This window comes from Quercus lobata, chromosome 10, assembly GCF_001633185.2.
Source record: "Quercus lobata isolate SW786 chromosome 10, ValleyOak3.0 Primary Assembly, whole genome shotgun sequence".
NCBI lineage: Eukaryota > Viridiplantae > Streptophyta > Magnoliopsida > Fagales > Fagaceae > Quercus > Quercus lobata.
The window spans coordinates 45,262,767-45,280,164 of record NC_044913.1 but is presented as its reverse complement, the minus strand read 5'-3'; the positions used below and the strand labels follow the sequence as shown (position 1 = coordinate 45,280,164).

Below are 17,398 nucleotides of genomic sequence, written 5' to 3'. Positions count from 1 at the left end.
AGTACGGCAATGGATGAAAACTTACTTTTTACTCATCTGACTTGGATCACTGAAAAAGTGTGGACTAAAGAAGAGACACAAATTGTGGAACAAAAGTACTACTTGAAGTCTTTGAGGAAGGAGACTTGAAAGAGGATTCAAGATAAGGCAGTAGATGAAGGGAAACGTTAACAATCACAAGGGAAACGTTAACAATCACCGATGTAGTGCTTGTTAAGATTTTCCTTAAAAGTTGTCAAAAAAACTGCCAAAAAGTTTATAAAAAAAAAAAAAAAAAAAATTGCCAAAAGCTGCTAAAAAAACTGTTATTATTGCCATAAGTTGCCAAAAAAATTGCTGTTAACGGGTATTTTATAGTGCCCGTTAACACAAGGTGCCCATTAACACAACCCATAAATAAAAACTAGACTAGCTTTTAATGTTCTTATTTTTCAAGCATTAAATAATATAATTGCTATTTTTAGGGATAGACATTGTTTTGCTAAGATTTCCTGAAATTGTTGTCTTAGGATTTTCCGATGAAAGTAAAAAATGACATTCTATCAAAAACTTTTCCCATTGGATCTTCATTTGTGTGATTGATAATTGGTTAACAAATCAATGTATCCAGTATCTATTTAATTTAATACAATATACAGAAGCAGAAACTGAGAGAGTAATTTTTCCTAATTTTTCTCCCATCATGACAAGTGGCATATCTAACATGTTAAAAATCTCCCAAGAGATGTATTGGTATAATTCCAAACCAACGTAATTTGTTAGTCCCAGACTCAAAATCTATTGTCTCTTCTATTATGGAGGATTGCAAATACATGATTAGCCGGATTCCCCAAACTCGTTGTAGGCATGTTTATAGAGAGGCTAATAGATGTGCAGATTTCCTAGCTAAAGTAGGTACCTCTATTGAGGGTGATTTTATTGTTTTTCATAGTCCGCCTGTGGACTTACTTAGTATTTTGGAGGATGATGCCATTGGTGTGCATGTAAATAGGCTGTGTCCTGCCCCTTCCTTTGCTGTGTAGTTCTTTTTTAATGCAATTCCAGTTTACCAAAAAAAAAAAAAAAAAAAAAAAGTAATTTGTTAGTCCCAAGGACACCGACTAAAAATACTATTGTGTCTGTCAGCCAAAAAAAGAAAAAGAAAAAACCATTGCTCTATTACACGAAAACACTGCTTAACACAATTAACTGTTTGTGCCTTGTTTCCATCATACTACCACCAGAAACAATCCCAATCAGCACTGTTTCATGTATGATTTACTAAAGACATGAGATGTATCGCTTTGCGCATGATTTATAAAACACTGCGAGAAATCAAGAGAGAGAGAGTGTCAATAAGGTAGAGAGGCAAAGACAGAGACACTAGAGAAATCTTATGGACAGAGACCATTAGAATGTGAGGCACATAAATGAATATGTGGAACGCAAGGCTTGATCTCCTAAGGATCTCAAGCTTTGATAACAAAATCTAACGGAGTGATATTTGGTGAATAGCGATCAATTTAGAAGGGCTAAGTTGCTTAAAGTAAGGTTGGGCTAGTTCTTCAAAAGATACTCTTGGAAACAATACCTCTCAGACCGTGGCTATTTTTTCATTGACAAAAGCTTATTAGACTTGGGCCACCTTATTCATTTATAGTTACGTAAGCAAGTTGCGGATTGGCTAACGAGTTTGTTACAAAGGCTATCTTTAATTGGCCAAAGCCTAACAACAACTCTTACAAGAATACTAGTGTACGCCTCAAGAGTGCACTCACTCTTTGATGGACAACATGAAATTCTTTGCAAGCCCATTTCTCATTATGACAATTATTATTTGACATGAACGGTGGAAATACTCTGTTCAATGACTTCACTGGATTTATTTTTCCGTTTACCCTTAGTCCTATATAGGAATTAAATAACTATATATTATGAGCTAAAGTGACAAGATGTCGAGAAATTATCTAACATAAGTAGCTATAATCTTGACCTCATCTTCTCTAAAAGTTTGCCGACCTGCTTTCTGGTAGGCTTTGGATCTGCAATATAATAGAGATAATAGGTAAGGAGAGTAAGTTATTTTGAAGAGTAGGTTACTTGGAGCCTATAATAGCAAATACCAAAACTGACCAGGTCGATTTATATGCCATGAAAGCATTTTGCACAGCAGGTTTTGCACAAGGTCCGGTCTTACCAGTGTATTTCCTAAAACACATAAATCAAGGGAAAAAAAAAAGAACAAAAGGAGTATACATCTATGTGGGTAATCTAAGTTATATAACTGACTGTATTCAAGCAGAGCATAGCCCAGTATTAAATGTTTATAATTAGCTTCGCAAGATGAATAGGATTTTCGAAGTTTAGCTTGAGCTATCACTGTGCACTCTTGGTGTGATAATCACTTTATAAGAACAAAGTTCTTGTAAGGTGTGGAGGGCAAAGATCGGGGTTCAAGTCTCCAAGAGTAAGCTTCACACACACACACACACACACACATATATATATATATATATATATACTTAAATTAAATTAGAGTAAAATTTCTGTCTTATATCAAAAAAAGTTTAGCTCAAGCTCATAAAGGCTGATCTTTTACATCTCTACAAGTAATATATGATGCGGTAATCAAGCCATGCAGAGGTTGGCTTGTTTCATTTGTCAAGCACAAATCTCAAGCATAATTCAGCAAACAAGCTTTGTTAAAAAAGAAAAATTTGTTTTGAGGGGGGAACAAAAATAAATTTTATCTAAAGATCATAATATATGAAAGTAATGCTTTCATTATAAATAAGTGAGCCTAAGCTGCATCATTAAATGGTTTTTTTAAGATTTTTTTTTTTTAAATTTTTTTTCCGCAAGCCTATATCAATTCCATAACAAGCCCTATTAATAAGATTAAGTTCAGCCTACGCTCAATTTTTTATCCTTGAACCTATGAACGGGTGGTCGATCTTTCCCTATATATATTGACAAGAGGGTATCCATAAACAAATTCCTTCATGGAAGGCAAGTTTGATTTTATAATAAATTTGTTGTGAAAAAAACTGCAAACTCATCTACTTCGATTGCGCACATTTATTTCATAATAAATTTGTTGTGAAATAAAAATGAAGGTAATAAACTTAGTCGTGTATTTTTCATATCATTTTTCTTTGCAAGTACTTTTGACATTTTTTTTTTTTTTTTTTTTACTTTTCTTAATTGTTTCTTTATTTATTTACTCAATGAAAATTCCTATAATCCTACTAACATATGGAAATTTTAAAAGATAAATTTTGTAAACTAAATCATTATCTTTAAAAAAAAAATGATTTTAATTGTTTGCACTATTTCATTATGTTTGCTTATGCAAAAATCTATATCAGTTATGCCTACCTTTATCTAAAAATAAGGTTATCAACAATTTTTTATTTTCATATTTATCTTCAAGTATATTTACAACTTGAGATTAGATCATAGGGAATAATTTGATGAGATTTTATATTAGAGTTTAACTTGAAACTGCACTATCTCTTAATAGTAAAATCCTTCGGAAAAAATATATATAAATATTTGCAGCTAAACAATACTTTAAGGATGCCTACACTGAAAGCTACAAGTTCTCTTTAGTTCTCTTTTCCTCCCCAAGGTTATTTAACTCTATCATTTGTTTTTCTATTTCATTATACACATATTTGATAGGATCTTTTTATTTTTATTTTTTTTAATTTCATAATACACATATATTTGATAGGGTGAAATTTGGTGCCTCCTCCCTTGCTTTCAAAGAAAAAAAAAATCAATTCTCATGTAAGTTTCTCTATTTTTATTTTTTAATGTTTAGTAATTTATACATAATGTTTAATAATTTATATTTTTCTTAATTCTTAACTATTAAATTGAGGTTACCACTTAAATAAGCTTTCAAATATATTTTTTTTTATCATTTTTAATTATTGAATTCAAGATTTTTTTATTTATTTAAATATGCGGTGGTGATTACTTGAGCTTTAAAGCTTAATATATTATTTTGCAAATTCCCTTTATATTTTTTTTAGCCATCTCTTTCTATATTAGTTATATAGTTAATTTTGGACTTATATATGATTTAAAAAAAAAAAAAAAAAACTTAATCTTATACGCATGCATTCATTATATACCTGAAAATAAAAGATTACTTCCCTTTACTTTATTTTAATTATCTATTTTATTATTTAATTTTAATTAAATTAAAAACTATTTTCTTATTTTCTTTAGTTTACCCATGATTCTTGATTAAGCTGTATATCGCACGGATATAATATTAGTACTATTATAATTTAGTGTAGTCACGTAACCACAACTTCTAAGTCCAAATTTTATTTTATATATATATACAAACACACTAGTATGATGCACAGCTTAATTAAAAAAATATATGTAAAAAGTCAAAATTATATTAATAATTAGTAAGCCACGTGATGAAGACTATTAATATTATTATCATGACATATAATATATATATATATATATATATATATATATTAAAACAATCAAAATAATTATGTATTAACACTTTGTATAAACGTGGTATGTAACATATAAATTTTAAATATTAAAACATAAAATAATGACATATAATTAAAACAATCAAAATAAATATTTTATTTATTTATTTTATATTACTTGATACTCTTGCTAATCTAATTTTAGATGAAGTAGAAATTTAAATTTCTTATAATTTAGGAAATGTATATTTATTTATAGTAAATTCTTGGCAAAAGAGTTTGATTTATTAATTGTAACTATTTTAATAATTAATGAGAGTTTAAACTATTTTTATGCATATAGTAGTATGACCTAATATTATAATTGTATTTTAGGAATATTGAATAATTACTTAAAATGAACTATACCAATGACTCCTAGAACAAAATACTTTATTTTGAAGCAAAAAAATTGAAAAATAAATGAGCATTTTTAGGAGATAAAACATGTGATTTGAGGCTTATGAGCACTATTTAACATTCTTGGTCCATAATGTAAGCAAAAAAGGAATAAGAGATAACCTTATGTGTGACATGAAGTTGCTTGAGATGATTAAATATGAGATCTTCACATGCCTTAGTGAAAACATTCCACCTGCATTTTACAACAATTACTATAAAATATTAAGGGTTTGTGTATATAAGCTATTGTACAAGCTATGAGGAGTTGTGGTTGTAAAAGAAAGTTTTGAGTTTTAATAAAAATGCTCTTTTAAACTCACAAAACACTTAACTAAATGGACCTTAAATACTATTAATATCAATACATCATTTAGAGTCCTAATAATTAAATTGTTTTTTTGCCATTCTAACAAAATTTTAATATAGAAGTTATCTATATAATTCTTCACCTTAAATTCTATCTTCCTCTCTCTACAATCCTGCCAACATTTTATTTTAAGAAATCGTTGCCATGCCAAATGGGTCTCAGCAACATTTTTTAATCCATAAAAATGGGGGGAAATTAAAAACATGCGATATCATGTTTGGTTTTGTATAATCCTTTCATAAATAATTTTAAAAAATTAAATATTTAGAAATCTCAATAAAACAAATGATGAACTAAATAAGTGAAAAAAATTAACCGAAAACTTGTGGCATAAATTTGAGATCCACATATAGAAATATAAGAGTAGCATCCAAACTTGAAGTGATCCACTCTCTTGAATCTTCAATGGAATAGATATAATGATATAATAGCATCTGTGTGGACTTTGCACTCAAGATAACAAGTTGAAGGGTAAGTTTCAAGATCATGAAACTTCATAGCTTGGGCTTCAAAGCTTCAGGATAATCTCTATAATATAACAATAATTTTAATTAAAATGAATATTATAACGTGATTAGATTGAGGTAGAACATATAAGTTGTTTATCAAAATAAGACGTAGAACATATATCAGATAAAAATTTAATGTGATAAATATTCTCAAAAATAAAAAGTGAAAGAAGCCAGCAAAACTGGTAGAACTAATGCATTTTCCGAAAGAATATAAGGAGGATTTTTTCAAGTGAAACAATAGAAATTTTATTTGTGTGAAATTATAAAACTGGTGGAATTAATTGTTCAACAAATGTAGTAGTCTCCTTTTTCCAAAGAGAGATGTTACGTCTACAACATTTTTACAACAAATCACAGGTGGTTAGTTGTTATTGGTTCAAATTTCAAACTAACATTAAGATTACTTTTTTGCCCCAACAATTAGGCCTGTCCAGTGACCCGTGTAATCCGACCCGCCCGACCGCATCCGCCCGACCCGAAGGCCCACGGGTGAATCCGAGTGCATATACGGGTCGGATACGGTTTTTATTTTAAGAGGAACCGAATAGTCGGTTCGGGTTTCGGGTTATACAATAAAAAATCCGAATAACCCGACCCGACCGAATATTTGAAAACATAAAATAATAAATCACTGTTACTGTTAGTCTGCTGCCACTTAGTTTCGGTCAGCTCCAAGTCTTGTCGTCTGGGACTCCGGGTAGTGGAGTGGGTAACCTGCTGGACTGGGCACAACTTTCCAATTTTAAATCCAACCATTCAAATTTTTTTTTTTTTTTATTAAGAAAGAGCTGTTGATCAACGGTTATAATTTATATTAGGCCTTAATCTACTCTACTGTACAGCTCCTAGCACAGCAGTGACAGCACAGAGAGTCTGATTTCAAAATAACAAAATCAACGGTTGAAATTAAATTACAATCAAAATCTAACGGTCACAATTGAAGATGAAGTGATGAACGGCCTGATATAATCTCATATCCCAACACTCTCTTCACCGAATCAAGATCTACTGATCAAGTGATCAACGGCCTAAATCTCTTCATTCTTCACCTAATCACTCTCTCACCCATATCCACGGCTTCAGACCTCAGACCTCAATCACACTCTTTCTCTGATGGCAATCTCATACCTCTGTCTCTCACTCTCAAAGAACGTTCTCTGCATCTCTCTCTCTTTCTCTATCTTAAATTCTCAATCTCAAATCCTCAAAACCTGGAATCACTTCACCAAATCCTCTAGTCTCATACAGTCACACGAATGCTCTCTGCCTCTCACTCTCTAATCTCTACAGTCCCTTCACCAATTTCATACGAAATCTCAAGACTCAAATCTTCCATCATCATCAGTCATCAATCTTCACCCTTTAAAAGCTTGCATCTTCGGTCTTCTCAACAATGAACAGACCACACTCTCAAACTCTTAGTTCTCACTTTGCCTCTCTCTACTCCAAGGTCCAAACCCTAGCTTCTCACTGCAAGTTCTTCACACCTAGCCGCCACCGCCGCCGCCGCCACCACCAGCAGCCACTCCTCTCCCTGCCGCCGATCATATGAGTTGAACCTAGGGTATGTGTTCTCCTTTTTTCATCTCTCTTTTTTTTCAGTCTCTCATTGATTATATATGTTATGAAAATCTACTGTTAAAATCAAATAAACCCTAAGTTTTATAATTTGAAAGTTTGAAACCCTAACTAGAAATAGTTGAAACCTTAAGCATTTACTTTTGTTCTTTGTTCAGTAACTTAAGTTGTTTGATTAATTTTGTTCCTATTTAAATTTTATTCAGGAATTGAAAGTTGTACATGTGGGGTTTTCAATGTCTTCAAACTTGAAATTAACACCCACGGTTTTTTAAGGTTTCCCTTTGTTTTTTGTGTTCAAAGTTGGGATTTTGTTCTTTTTTTGTTAGAGACGTAGAGTTGATGCATGTAACTTAAGCTGTTGTGGATGTGTTCAATGTTTCAGCTTTTATTATTTAGTAAAATTTATACTGTTAAAAATCAAATAAACTCCCAAGTTTTTTTGTTCTTTGTTTATTTGTTTGATTAATTCTGTTCCTATTTTAATTTTACTCAGGAATTGAAAGTTGTCCAAGTGGGGTTTTCAGTCTTCAAATTCATAACTCCAACACCCCCTAGTTTCTTTAAGGTATGATTTTTGTTTCCCTTTGTGTTTTGTGTTAAAAGTTGGGATTTTGTTCTTTTTTTTTTTTGTTAGAGTTTTATGTAGAATGCTGTTATCTAGATTCAAGTATCAAAGATTTTTCTTTTTGGTTTGTTTGATTATTATTATTAATTGTTAGTTAGCTAATTTCTATGTTTGATTTTTTAGGTCATGGATTCCTCCATTTCTACACAAGCGGATGGTGCTGCTGCCACCCAAGCGGATGGTGCTGCTGCCACCCAAGCAGATGGTGCCACTGCCACTGCCACCCAAGAGGCTGCTGCTGCAACCCAAGCTGAAGCTACTGATGGTGAGTTGCCCCTAGTTCCACCTAGTGTAGTGAGTAAGACTGGTACTGGTAGTGGTAGGAAAAAGTCTTTAGCTTGGAATCATTTTGAAAAAGTAAAGGTAGATGATGGTGTCACTATGGCTGTATGTAATTATTGTAAAAAATCATATCTGGCTGATAGTAAGAGTTGTGGTACTAGTAATTTATTAGCTCATGTGACAATCTGTCCTAAGAACCCTAATAGAGAAGATAAAGGGCAGAAAACCTTGGCTTTTGAACCCAAAAATGATGGAGATGAAGGGTTCAAACTTGTGTCAACAACTTTTTCTGTTGAGGCTTCTAGAAAGGCACTAGCTGAAATGATAATAATTGATGAGTTGCCTTTTAGGTGTGTTGAGGGTTATGGGTTTAAGAAATATGTAACTACGTTACAACCTAAACTTCGTGTAAAAGATATTCCATCTCGACAAACTGTGGCTAGAGATGTAATTGGAATTTATAATAGTGAGAGAGAGAAGCTGAGGAAATCCTTGAAGGGTTGTAGGGTCTGTCTTACTACGGACACATGGACTTCTCTACAAAATTTGAATTATATGTGTCTCACATGTCACTTTATTGATGATACTTGGAAGTTGCATAAAAGAATTTTAAATTTTTGTCAAGTTGAAGATCATAAGGGGGAGACTATAGGTAGGAAGATTGAGATGTCTTTGCGTGAGTGGGGTATTGATGGCATATTCACTTTGACAGTGGATAATGCTAGTTCCAATTTAACCACAGTTAAATTTTTACAAAGGGTAACAAAAGATTGGAATGGGACAGTTTTAGGAAATGAGTTAATGCACATGAGGTGTTGTGCCCATATCCTAAATCTAATTGTTGGGGAGGGTTTGAAAGAAATTGATGCATCTGTTGGTAGGGTGCGTGAAGCTGTGAGGTATGTGAAGTCCTCGCCTAATAGAAATCAAACCTTTAGGAATTTTATGGAGAGGTTAGGTATGGAGTCCAAGAGTCTTCTTTGTTTAGATGTACCTACTAGGTGGAACTCAACTTACCTTATGTTAGAAACAGCTGAAAAATTCGAGAAAGTATTCCTTAGGATGGACTTTGAAGATAATGGTTATTCATCATATTTTAGGAGCAAGGAAGATAGTGGTGGTTTGGGATCTCCTTGTATGAGTGATTTCCAAAATTGTAGGACATTTGTGACTTTTTTGAGGCTTTTTTACAATGCAACAAAGAAATTTTCTAGCTCTTTGTATGTGACCTCAAATGCCTTTTTTGATGAAATCTTTGTTATTCAGGAGAGTATTTCTCATTTAGTTAAATCCCAAAACACCCTCTTGAAAAATACAGCCACAAACATGCAAACTAAATTTGAGAAGTACTGGGGGGAAGGTGATAAGATTAATCCTCTTTTGTATGTGGCTGTTGTTCTTGATCCACGAAAAAAATTGAGGTTTTTGAAGTTCTCTTTTTCTGAAATTTATGGGAATGAAGTGGGGAGTGTGATGGTTGATAAGGTGAAAGCTCTTTTGATGAAGTTGTATAATTTTTTCTGTTCTGTTAATTCCCCAAATGTGGAAGAACCAAGTGGGGGTGAGAGGACACCAATGGTGGTGGGTGATGCAAGTGATCCATATGTGATGGTTCACTCTCGGTATGAGCTTTTCTTAGAAGCTGAGCAATCTATAGGTTGTAGTAATGAGGTTGACAAGTATTTAGCTGAAAATTGTGATGGTAGAAGGGATGGGAATTTTGAGGTGTTGGGGTGGTGGAAGGACAATTCTAATAGGTACCCAATGTTGTCCAAAGTGGCTAAGGATGTGCTGGCTGTACCAGTTTCGACTGTTGTATCTGAGTCAGCATTCAGCACCGGAGGCCGCATTGTTGATCCATTTCGAAGTTCTCTCTCTCCTCTCATGGTTTAAAACCTTGTATGTGCACAAAATTGGCTTCAAGCCACGATACCAATTACTCATCGCCAATCAAGGGATGAGGTTGAGGCATTGGAGGAGGAATTTCATGATTTAGGTAATATGCTAATATGTTTAAATTCTAGAACCTATAGTCTATGTCTCATGTTCAAACAAAATTTAATATGTTGTATGCATTTCCTTTTCTTTTCTAGTTTTAAATCAACAGTCATCATCAAGTGCATCAGTAAGTACCAGCTCCAAATTGGGTTCTAGCTTAGGCAAACGACCCATAATTAGTGTTGAAGATTGATAACTGAGTTGGTATGTTACTGCCTTTGGCCTCTTACTGTTATTAGCTTGCTGGCTTGCTGCCCTTTATATTTGGTCTTGTATTTGGTAGTAAATGTATTATTTGTTAAATATTTTTTTGTCTTTTGTAGGCGGAATCACTTATTTTGTGAAGGAGGCAGAACCTTTTGGAAGCTTTTTTGTAAATTGCTCTTCTAACAATACTAGTCTTAATGCTTATAGGAAAGAAATCCTAGGAATCATATAGGTTTTCTTTTCTATTAGTTATAAGCTTGAGAATTTGCCATTTAATGTTTAGGAAAAGCTATTTTTTTTTTGGAAATACCTATGATATTTTATAATTTGTAATTAATTATATTACTGGGAACATTGTATAGCCAGCAAGGTTGCTGCCTTATGACTTACTGCCTTGTGGAAACATTGATTTTACTGCCTTATAATTAATCACTTGTTGTGTGGTTGTTGGAATGGAAATACACGTTTTGTGTATTGTTTTGCTATTTTGTCCAGGTTATTTGTTGTGGTGATTTTTGGGTAGTCAATGTGGCTGTTTAACAAGTCACAGGTGGTGAAAATGGGATTTTGTGTCAATGTGGCTGTTTAGTCAATTTGTAGTCAATGTGGCTGTTTAATTTGTAGTCAATGTGGCTGTTTAGTTTTTGTGGTCCATGTGTGGAGGCTGAACAGATGTAAAAATAGGTTTATTTTGTGTTGTTGTGGAGTATTTTGTTTAGGATATTTAATGCTTAACAGGGGGTAGAAATTGGCTTATTTTGTGACCTTTGGTGAGGTTATTTTTCCAGGAAGATTTTGTTCTGATGGCCCAATATATTTGGAAGCAAAGTTGCTTCATTTTAGTTTAGTTGAAAGTCCCATTTTTTTAAAAAAAATTAGGGAAAACAGAGGCCCAATCTGTTTTATATGGAAAGTTAAAAAATTATGACACCGAAATAATTTTTAAAACTGCCAACTTCTTAATTTGGGCTAAAAGTGGGCTAAAAGTGGGCTAAAAGGGCTGATAAACTTTTACCTACAAAAATTTCATGTAAGTTCAAAAACTGGGCCCATATTAATGGCCCAACCTGCCTAACCGACAGCTCCGACCCGCCCATCCGATGACCTGATTCACCGAATCCAACCCGACTGTTCGGTCGGATACGGGTCTAAAATTCGTCCACCCGATTCAAACGGGTCGAGTTCGATTCAGGCCCAAACCCGAACTGACCCGACCCGTGGACAGGCCTACCAACAATAACAACTAGTAACAACTTGTCGCTTAGGATTTGTTGTAGAAATGTTGTAGACATATCATTTCTCTTTTCGAAATTACATTAGTATCAATTTCTTTTGCTTATTTGGCTAACACTAATGCTGCAAATATTTAGCAAATATATACGGAAACAATAATCATGGTTTTAGTTGAAATAGAATTTCATATTTTTTAAAACTTAGTCAAGTGTATCTATTGAAGATTTTAAAAGCAGATAAATTAATACTTAAAATTGTTGATAAAAATTGTGTATTAAAAAATTGTAGTTAATTCATAAATTGAAGAAGAAAAATAAGAAAGAAAGAGAAGTTGATAACTTGATATCCACAATTAAGGTTCTGTGTCTATCTAAAGAAATTATAAAGTTGTAGAGGAATGGTTGATAAGAACAATTAAGTTTTGTTTTTATCTAAAAAGTTTTGCAATTTGGTGTAGCCAAAACACTAAAAGTAGTTGATAAGAAAAAAAAAAATACAATAATATGTAAAATTTAATAAATTATAGGAGAAGAAGATAAGAACAAAATATTATATCTATTTTTTTAATGCTAAAAAAAAAAAAGAACAAATAACATTGCTGTTATTTTATCGTGTAGTTAAATTAATGTTATTTTATCACGTAGTTATATAATTTAAGTTAAAGAAATAGTAAAAAATAAATTAATAATAAAAGAATTAGATGACGAATTTGGATTGTAATCAAATTAATTTTTTTTATCAACTTAAAAACTATAGGAGAAGAAGATAAGAACCAAAAAAAAATTGTATCTAATTTTTTAAAAAAAAAATCTAAAAAACTTTATACATTTTAGTGAAATCACTTGATGTAACCACGACTTCTAAGCCCAATTTTTATTATATAGTATATGATGATATGATATGATGTATGATATAATACACACACATATGATGATATATTATTTATAGATAAATTGATAGATAGATGTGGACTACGCACTTTTACATAGTGCAGATGTATATGTGATGATATATTATAGATAAATAGATAATTGATAGATAGATGTCGACTACACATAAAAGACTCTTACATAGTGCAGATGTATGTGTGATGATATATTATCTATCTATTCTATGCTATTAGTAAAAGAATTCTTAATTTGAGTTTCATCATTTTACGTACTAAAATATTTTCACACAAATTCTTAAACTCTTTAAAATACCTATATCTTTTCGTTAGCTAATTTTAAATTTTAAATTTTGAAACAAAAACTGGTTAAAAGAGTAATTTATTATTTTTAAAAAAATTTATAAGTTTTATAATTTTAAACTTTTATCAACTCTCATGCAGAGACAAATACTAAAAATCAAGATACTATCTCTATCTCACTTTTAAATATTATTTCACTAAACCAAAAAAAAAAAAAAAAAAGGTCTACTTGCACGCTCAAAGTGTGTTTCATGATGCTAGTAGATAAATAGATATATAATTGATACTACACGTAAAAAAAACTCTTACATAGCGCATATGTAAATGTCAATTAATAGTAGACAGACATTGCATATATATATATAAAGAAGCATTAACAAATAACAACACGTAGAAGAAAATTGTTTAGTTTATTTATTTATTTTTTTAAAATAAAATTTTGAATAGTTTTGAGCTTTAAAGGAATATCAAGACAAGGTTCTGTTTGGAATTCCATTATTTTGCTGAAACTGAAATTTTTTTACTGAATTTATTGTATATAAAGGTAAAAGTTAGATGAAATAGTATAGTAAGACCCATAAATAGTATTAAAAAGTGCAGTGAGACTCATAAATAGTAACAAAAATAAATTTTTTTTTTTTAAATTTTTTATGATACAAGATAAAATTTCTATTCTAACTTAATCTAAGTGTATATGTGTGTGAAGTTCCCTTCTGAAAACTTGAACTCCGATCTTTGCTCTCCATACCCCACAAATATTTATACTTATGAAGTGATTACCATACTAAGAGTGCTATGAACTGATTACCATACTAAGAGTGTGCAGTATTAAAAAATAAGTTGATTTTTTAAGTTGTAACTAAATGTAAACTCTGGCTACTGCTTCTTCTTTTTTATTAAAAAAACAGGTTAGAAAGAGACTTTGGCCCTTGGCCCCTGCGCCTTCGTTAAATGACAAAAGCCTTATCTACGATTTAGCATTATATATAAATAAATACATGAAAAGATAGAAACCTTGTCATTGTCATACTAAAAACGTTATACAAAGTACAAATATAAAACAGTGAAAACGTCCAAAATTTTCCAAATATGGTCCCCTCGTATAACTTTCGGTCTTTCACTTTAATCTTAACTTTTTCGTGAGCTATTAATTCGTGCGCACAATGCTTTTAGGGTGTAAAAGGGTAACGGCAGGTTCAAGTCTTATCCTCCAACAGTTGCACAAGAAAAAAAAGAAGAAAAAAAAAAAAAAGAAAAGAAAAAAAAAAAAAAAGTTGAAGATTGCACTTTCACCACCAACCCCTAGACTAATTCAAAGCCGCCACAAGGTCCACAACTCTGTCTTCTTGGCATTCCAAGGCTTGAGTCAGTGACATATCCATAAGGTAACGTAGAAAAAATTTCATATAAAAAAAAAATTTAGACCCTTTTTTTATGCAACTTTGCCACACCTCTGAGTTGGCAAGTTGTGGAGAAAAAAAAGTGATAAATTTATACAACAACAAAAAAAAATTTTAATAACAAAAAAAAATTCACAACTTTTACTACAATTTTTCCTTGCAATTAATTATAAATAGTAGAAAAAAAAATGATTGGTCAATATAAAAATAAGAAATAACTAATCACAATATGTCATGTAAGAAAGTTGTAGATTTACTTGTGATTTTAAAACTAAAATAACTCTTTGCTTACTAGTGACAAACAACTAGTATAGTATTTTCTACTGTGAAAAATTTGGGATCCTAAAATTACTCAAAAACATACATTTTGTCACATATACTTTGAGATAACTTGCATATTTGCAATTGGATAAAAAAAAAAAAAGGATCATAACCTCACAACACTCGATTGTGGTAAGTGTGAGCAACGGAGAAAAAATGGTGAAGCTACGTGAAAGGTGTATTGCATTACTCACCATCTACGCAACAGAATAGGGTCTTTTATATTCGTTTGATACACGCCCATCCTCCAAACCCAATGTCCTAAACCCCCACTCTCTCCTTCAGGGCTTAACAATTAACATCTCTTCCCTCTCTCTCTCTCTCTCTCTCTCTCTCTCTCTCTCTAACCCATGGCCGCTGTTTTCTCAACCCTCAAGTTCTCCCCCACACCCACAACTTCCATTTCCCCACTAAACCCCATAACTCCACACCAACACCACCACCACCACCACTCTCCTCTTCATTTCTCCCCAAAACACTCATTCCCTTTCACCTTAAAAAAAACCGCCATCTCCTGTTCCCACCCCCAACAAGGAATGTGTGGAGTTTGTCCAACGGAAGAACCCAAAAGCGCAGAAATGAAGCCATAGACTTCTTCCTACTATTTGAATAAATGAGGAGAAAACTGGACCAGCTAGAGCTGGAAAGGTGAGCAACAACGGCTTGGGCAATATGGAACGGTAGAAACAGATTTTACTTTGAGCACGTTCAGGTTCATCCCCAGATTATATTTGATGGAGCAATTGCATTCCTGGATGAGTACCAAAGGTAAATGTCAGCAAACATTTAGTGGGAAGTCAGTGATTAAATTCTTTAAGAGTTTTTAAATCCTTTAAAGTGACGTAGGGACAGCATAGGCCCACATGATATTTTGCATGGGAATTGGCTTTCTTGGGAGCACTGTTGCATGTAGCTAGTGCTTCCCCCACGTCAATTTGCTAGTTCAGATTGATTTATACTTGTAATACGGTCCATTATTCAGTTGAATAAAATTCTATCATCTGTTTATCAAAAAAATAAAATTCTATCATCTTATCTCCAGAAAATAAAAAATTAAAAAAATAATTTGACTAATTATCTATATTTTATGATAAAAATTGTGTTTAATTTTAAATGTATTTATATGTATGCATTAATATGTGTTATATGTTTTTAAAAAAAAATAATAATTTGATTAATTATTTATATTTTTATAATAAAATTTTGTTTAATTTTAAATGCATTCATATATTTTGGAATTACATGCTAGTACTAAATAAATAGAGAGTCATATATTAAATAACTATTCTAAATTTAAATACATGATTTGATACTACTATAAATAAAAATTCTATCTAAAATTTTTTCATTCAAGGGCAACGCGTGCAACCCTTGCTAGTTTTTATTAAAAAGAACAGGTTAGAGACTTCGGCCCTTTGCCCCTGCGCCTTCGTTAAATGGCAAAAGCCTCGTCTACATTTTAGCATCATATATAAATAAATACATGAAAAGATAAGAACATTGTCATTGTCATTATAAAAACGTTGTACAAAGTACAAACATAAAACATAAAAACGTTGTACAAAGTACAAACATAAAACATGAAAAATGGCCACTCACTTTAGGGTTCATTTTGATACAACTTATTTTGTTAAAAATTGAAAATACTGTAATAAAATAATTTTTAAATATATAAATAGTACAATGTGATCTATTTTTAATATTTTTTTTGAATAAAGTGGTTGTTGGTTCTTTAAACAACATGAACAATAATTTTGTCCACTAAAGATGAGACGTGTGCAGAGAAAGAAAAAAGAAAAAGAAAAAGTTGAAAGGAAACGTGAGATGACTAAATGCAGACGGAGAATAAGTTGAATTCAATCATTACCTTAGTGCGAGAGTGATTCCATTGTAGGGGGGCAAAGTCAGGTTCAAGTCTCATCCTCCAACAGTACGCACAAGTAAAATAAAAATGGAAGATTACACTTTCACCAACCCCTAGACTAATTCAATGCCGCCACAAGGCCCACAACTCTGTCTCCTTGGCACATGTAGGCTTTAGTCAGTGACACATCCATAAGGTTCTTCTATTAACATAGAAAAATTTTCATATATAAAAAAAACATATAAAATATTTAGACCTTTTTTTTATGCAACTTTGCCACAATTCTGAGTTGGTAAGTGATGAATTTATGTTACAAAAAAAAATCTAATAACAAAAACATATTCACAACTTTTGCTACAATCCTTTCTTTCTATAAATTGTAAAAAAAAATAGTCGGTCAATATAAAAATGAGAGACAACTTATTACAATATGTCACATAGGAAAGTTGTAGATTTATTTATGGTTCTAAAACTAAAATAACTCTTTGCCTGATAGTGACAAACAACTAGCATAGTATGCACTATTGTTAAAAATTTGGGATCCTAAAATTACTCAAAAACATATATTTTGTCACATACTTTGAGATAACTTGCATGTTTGTAATTGAATAAAAAAAAAAAGATTATAACCTTACAACATTTTTTTTTTGTTGAGAATATTAAGTATTTTAACACACACAAAAAGAAAGGAAAGAAGATTTTAAAGAAACTAATAGTGGTGTATATCAAAAATAACTTAACTCTTAAATATACAGCACAAACTTTAAACTTTTATAATTCACACTCATTTTCTAATATAAAATTAGCCCATTATTTTTTTTTTTTTTGTTGAGAATATTAAGTATTTTAAAACAAATACTCACAACAATCGATTGTGATAAGTGTGAGCAATGGAAAAAAAAAATGGGAAGCTACGTGAAAGGTGTATTG

General features: G+C 31.5%; 1 protein-coding gene and 1 long non-coding RNA gene across 2 annotated transcripts; both read left to right on the top strand.

Moving 5' to 3' along the window:
- Positions 1 to 794: 794 nt before the first annotated feature.
- LOC115964831 (zinc finger BED domain-containing protein RICESLEEPER 1-like) lies at positions 795 to 10,149 on the top strand. Its single transcript, XM_031084072.1, has 3 exons — positions 795 to 983; positions 7,843 to 7,914; positions 8,098 to 10,149. The coding sequence occupies exons 1-3, from the start codon at positions 795 to 797 to the stop codon at positions 10,147 to 10,149; spliced, it is 2,313 nt and encodes a 770-aa protein (XP_030939932.1).
- A 14-nt stretch (positions 10,150 to 10,163) lies between these two features.
- On the top strand, positions 10,164 to 10,620 carry LOC115964037. Its single transcript, XR_004085984.1, has 3 exons — positions 10,164 to 10,252; positions 10,350 to 10,458; positions 10,578 to 10,620. It is a non-coding gene; the product is annotated as an uncharacterized LOC115964037 (long non-coding RNA).
- Positions 10,621 to 17,398: the final 6,778 nt, after the last annotated feature.

What these genes read in the sequence shown, in the direction of transcription:
- LOC115964831 (XM_031084072.1), top strand. Translation starts at nt 795, where the DNA reads ATGGAGGATTGCAAATACATGATTAGCCGGATTCCCCAAACTCGTTGT. An exon ending in ATGATGCCATTGGTGTGCAT is followed by an intron (nt 984 to 7,842) that starts GTAAATAGGCTG and finishes AATTTTACTCAG; the next exon opens with GAATTGAAAGTTGTCCAAGT. An exon ending in CACCCCCTAGTTTCTTTAAG is followed by an intron (nt 7,915 to 8,097) that starts GTATGATTTTTG and finishes TTGATTTTTTAG; the next exon opens with GTCATGGATTCCTCCATTTC.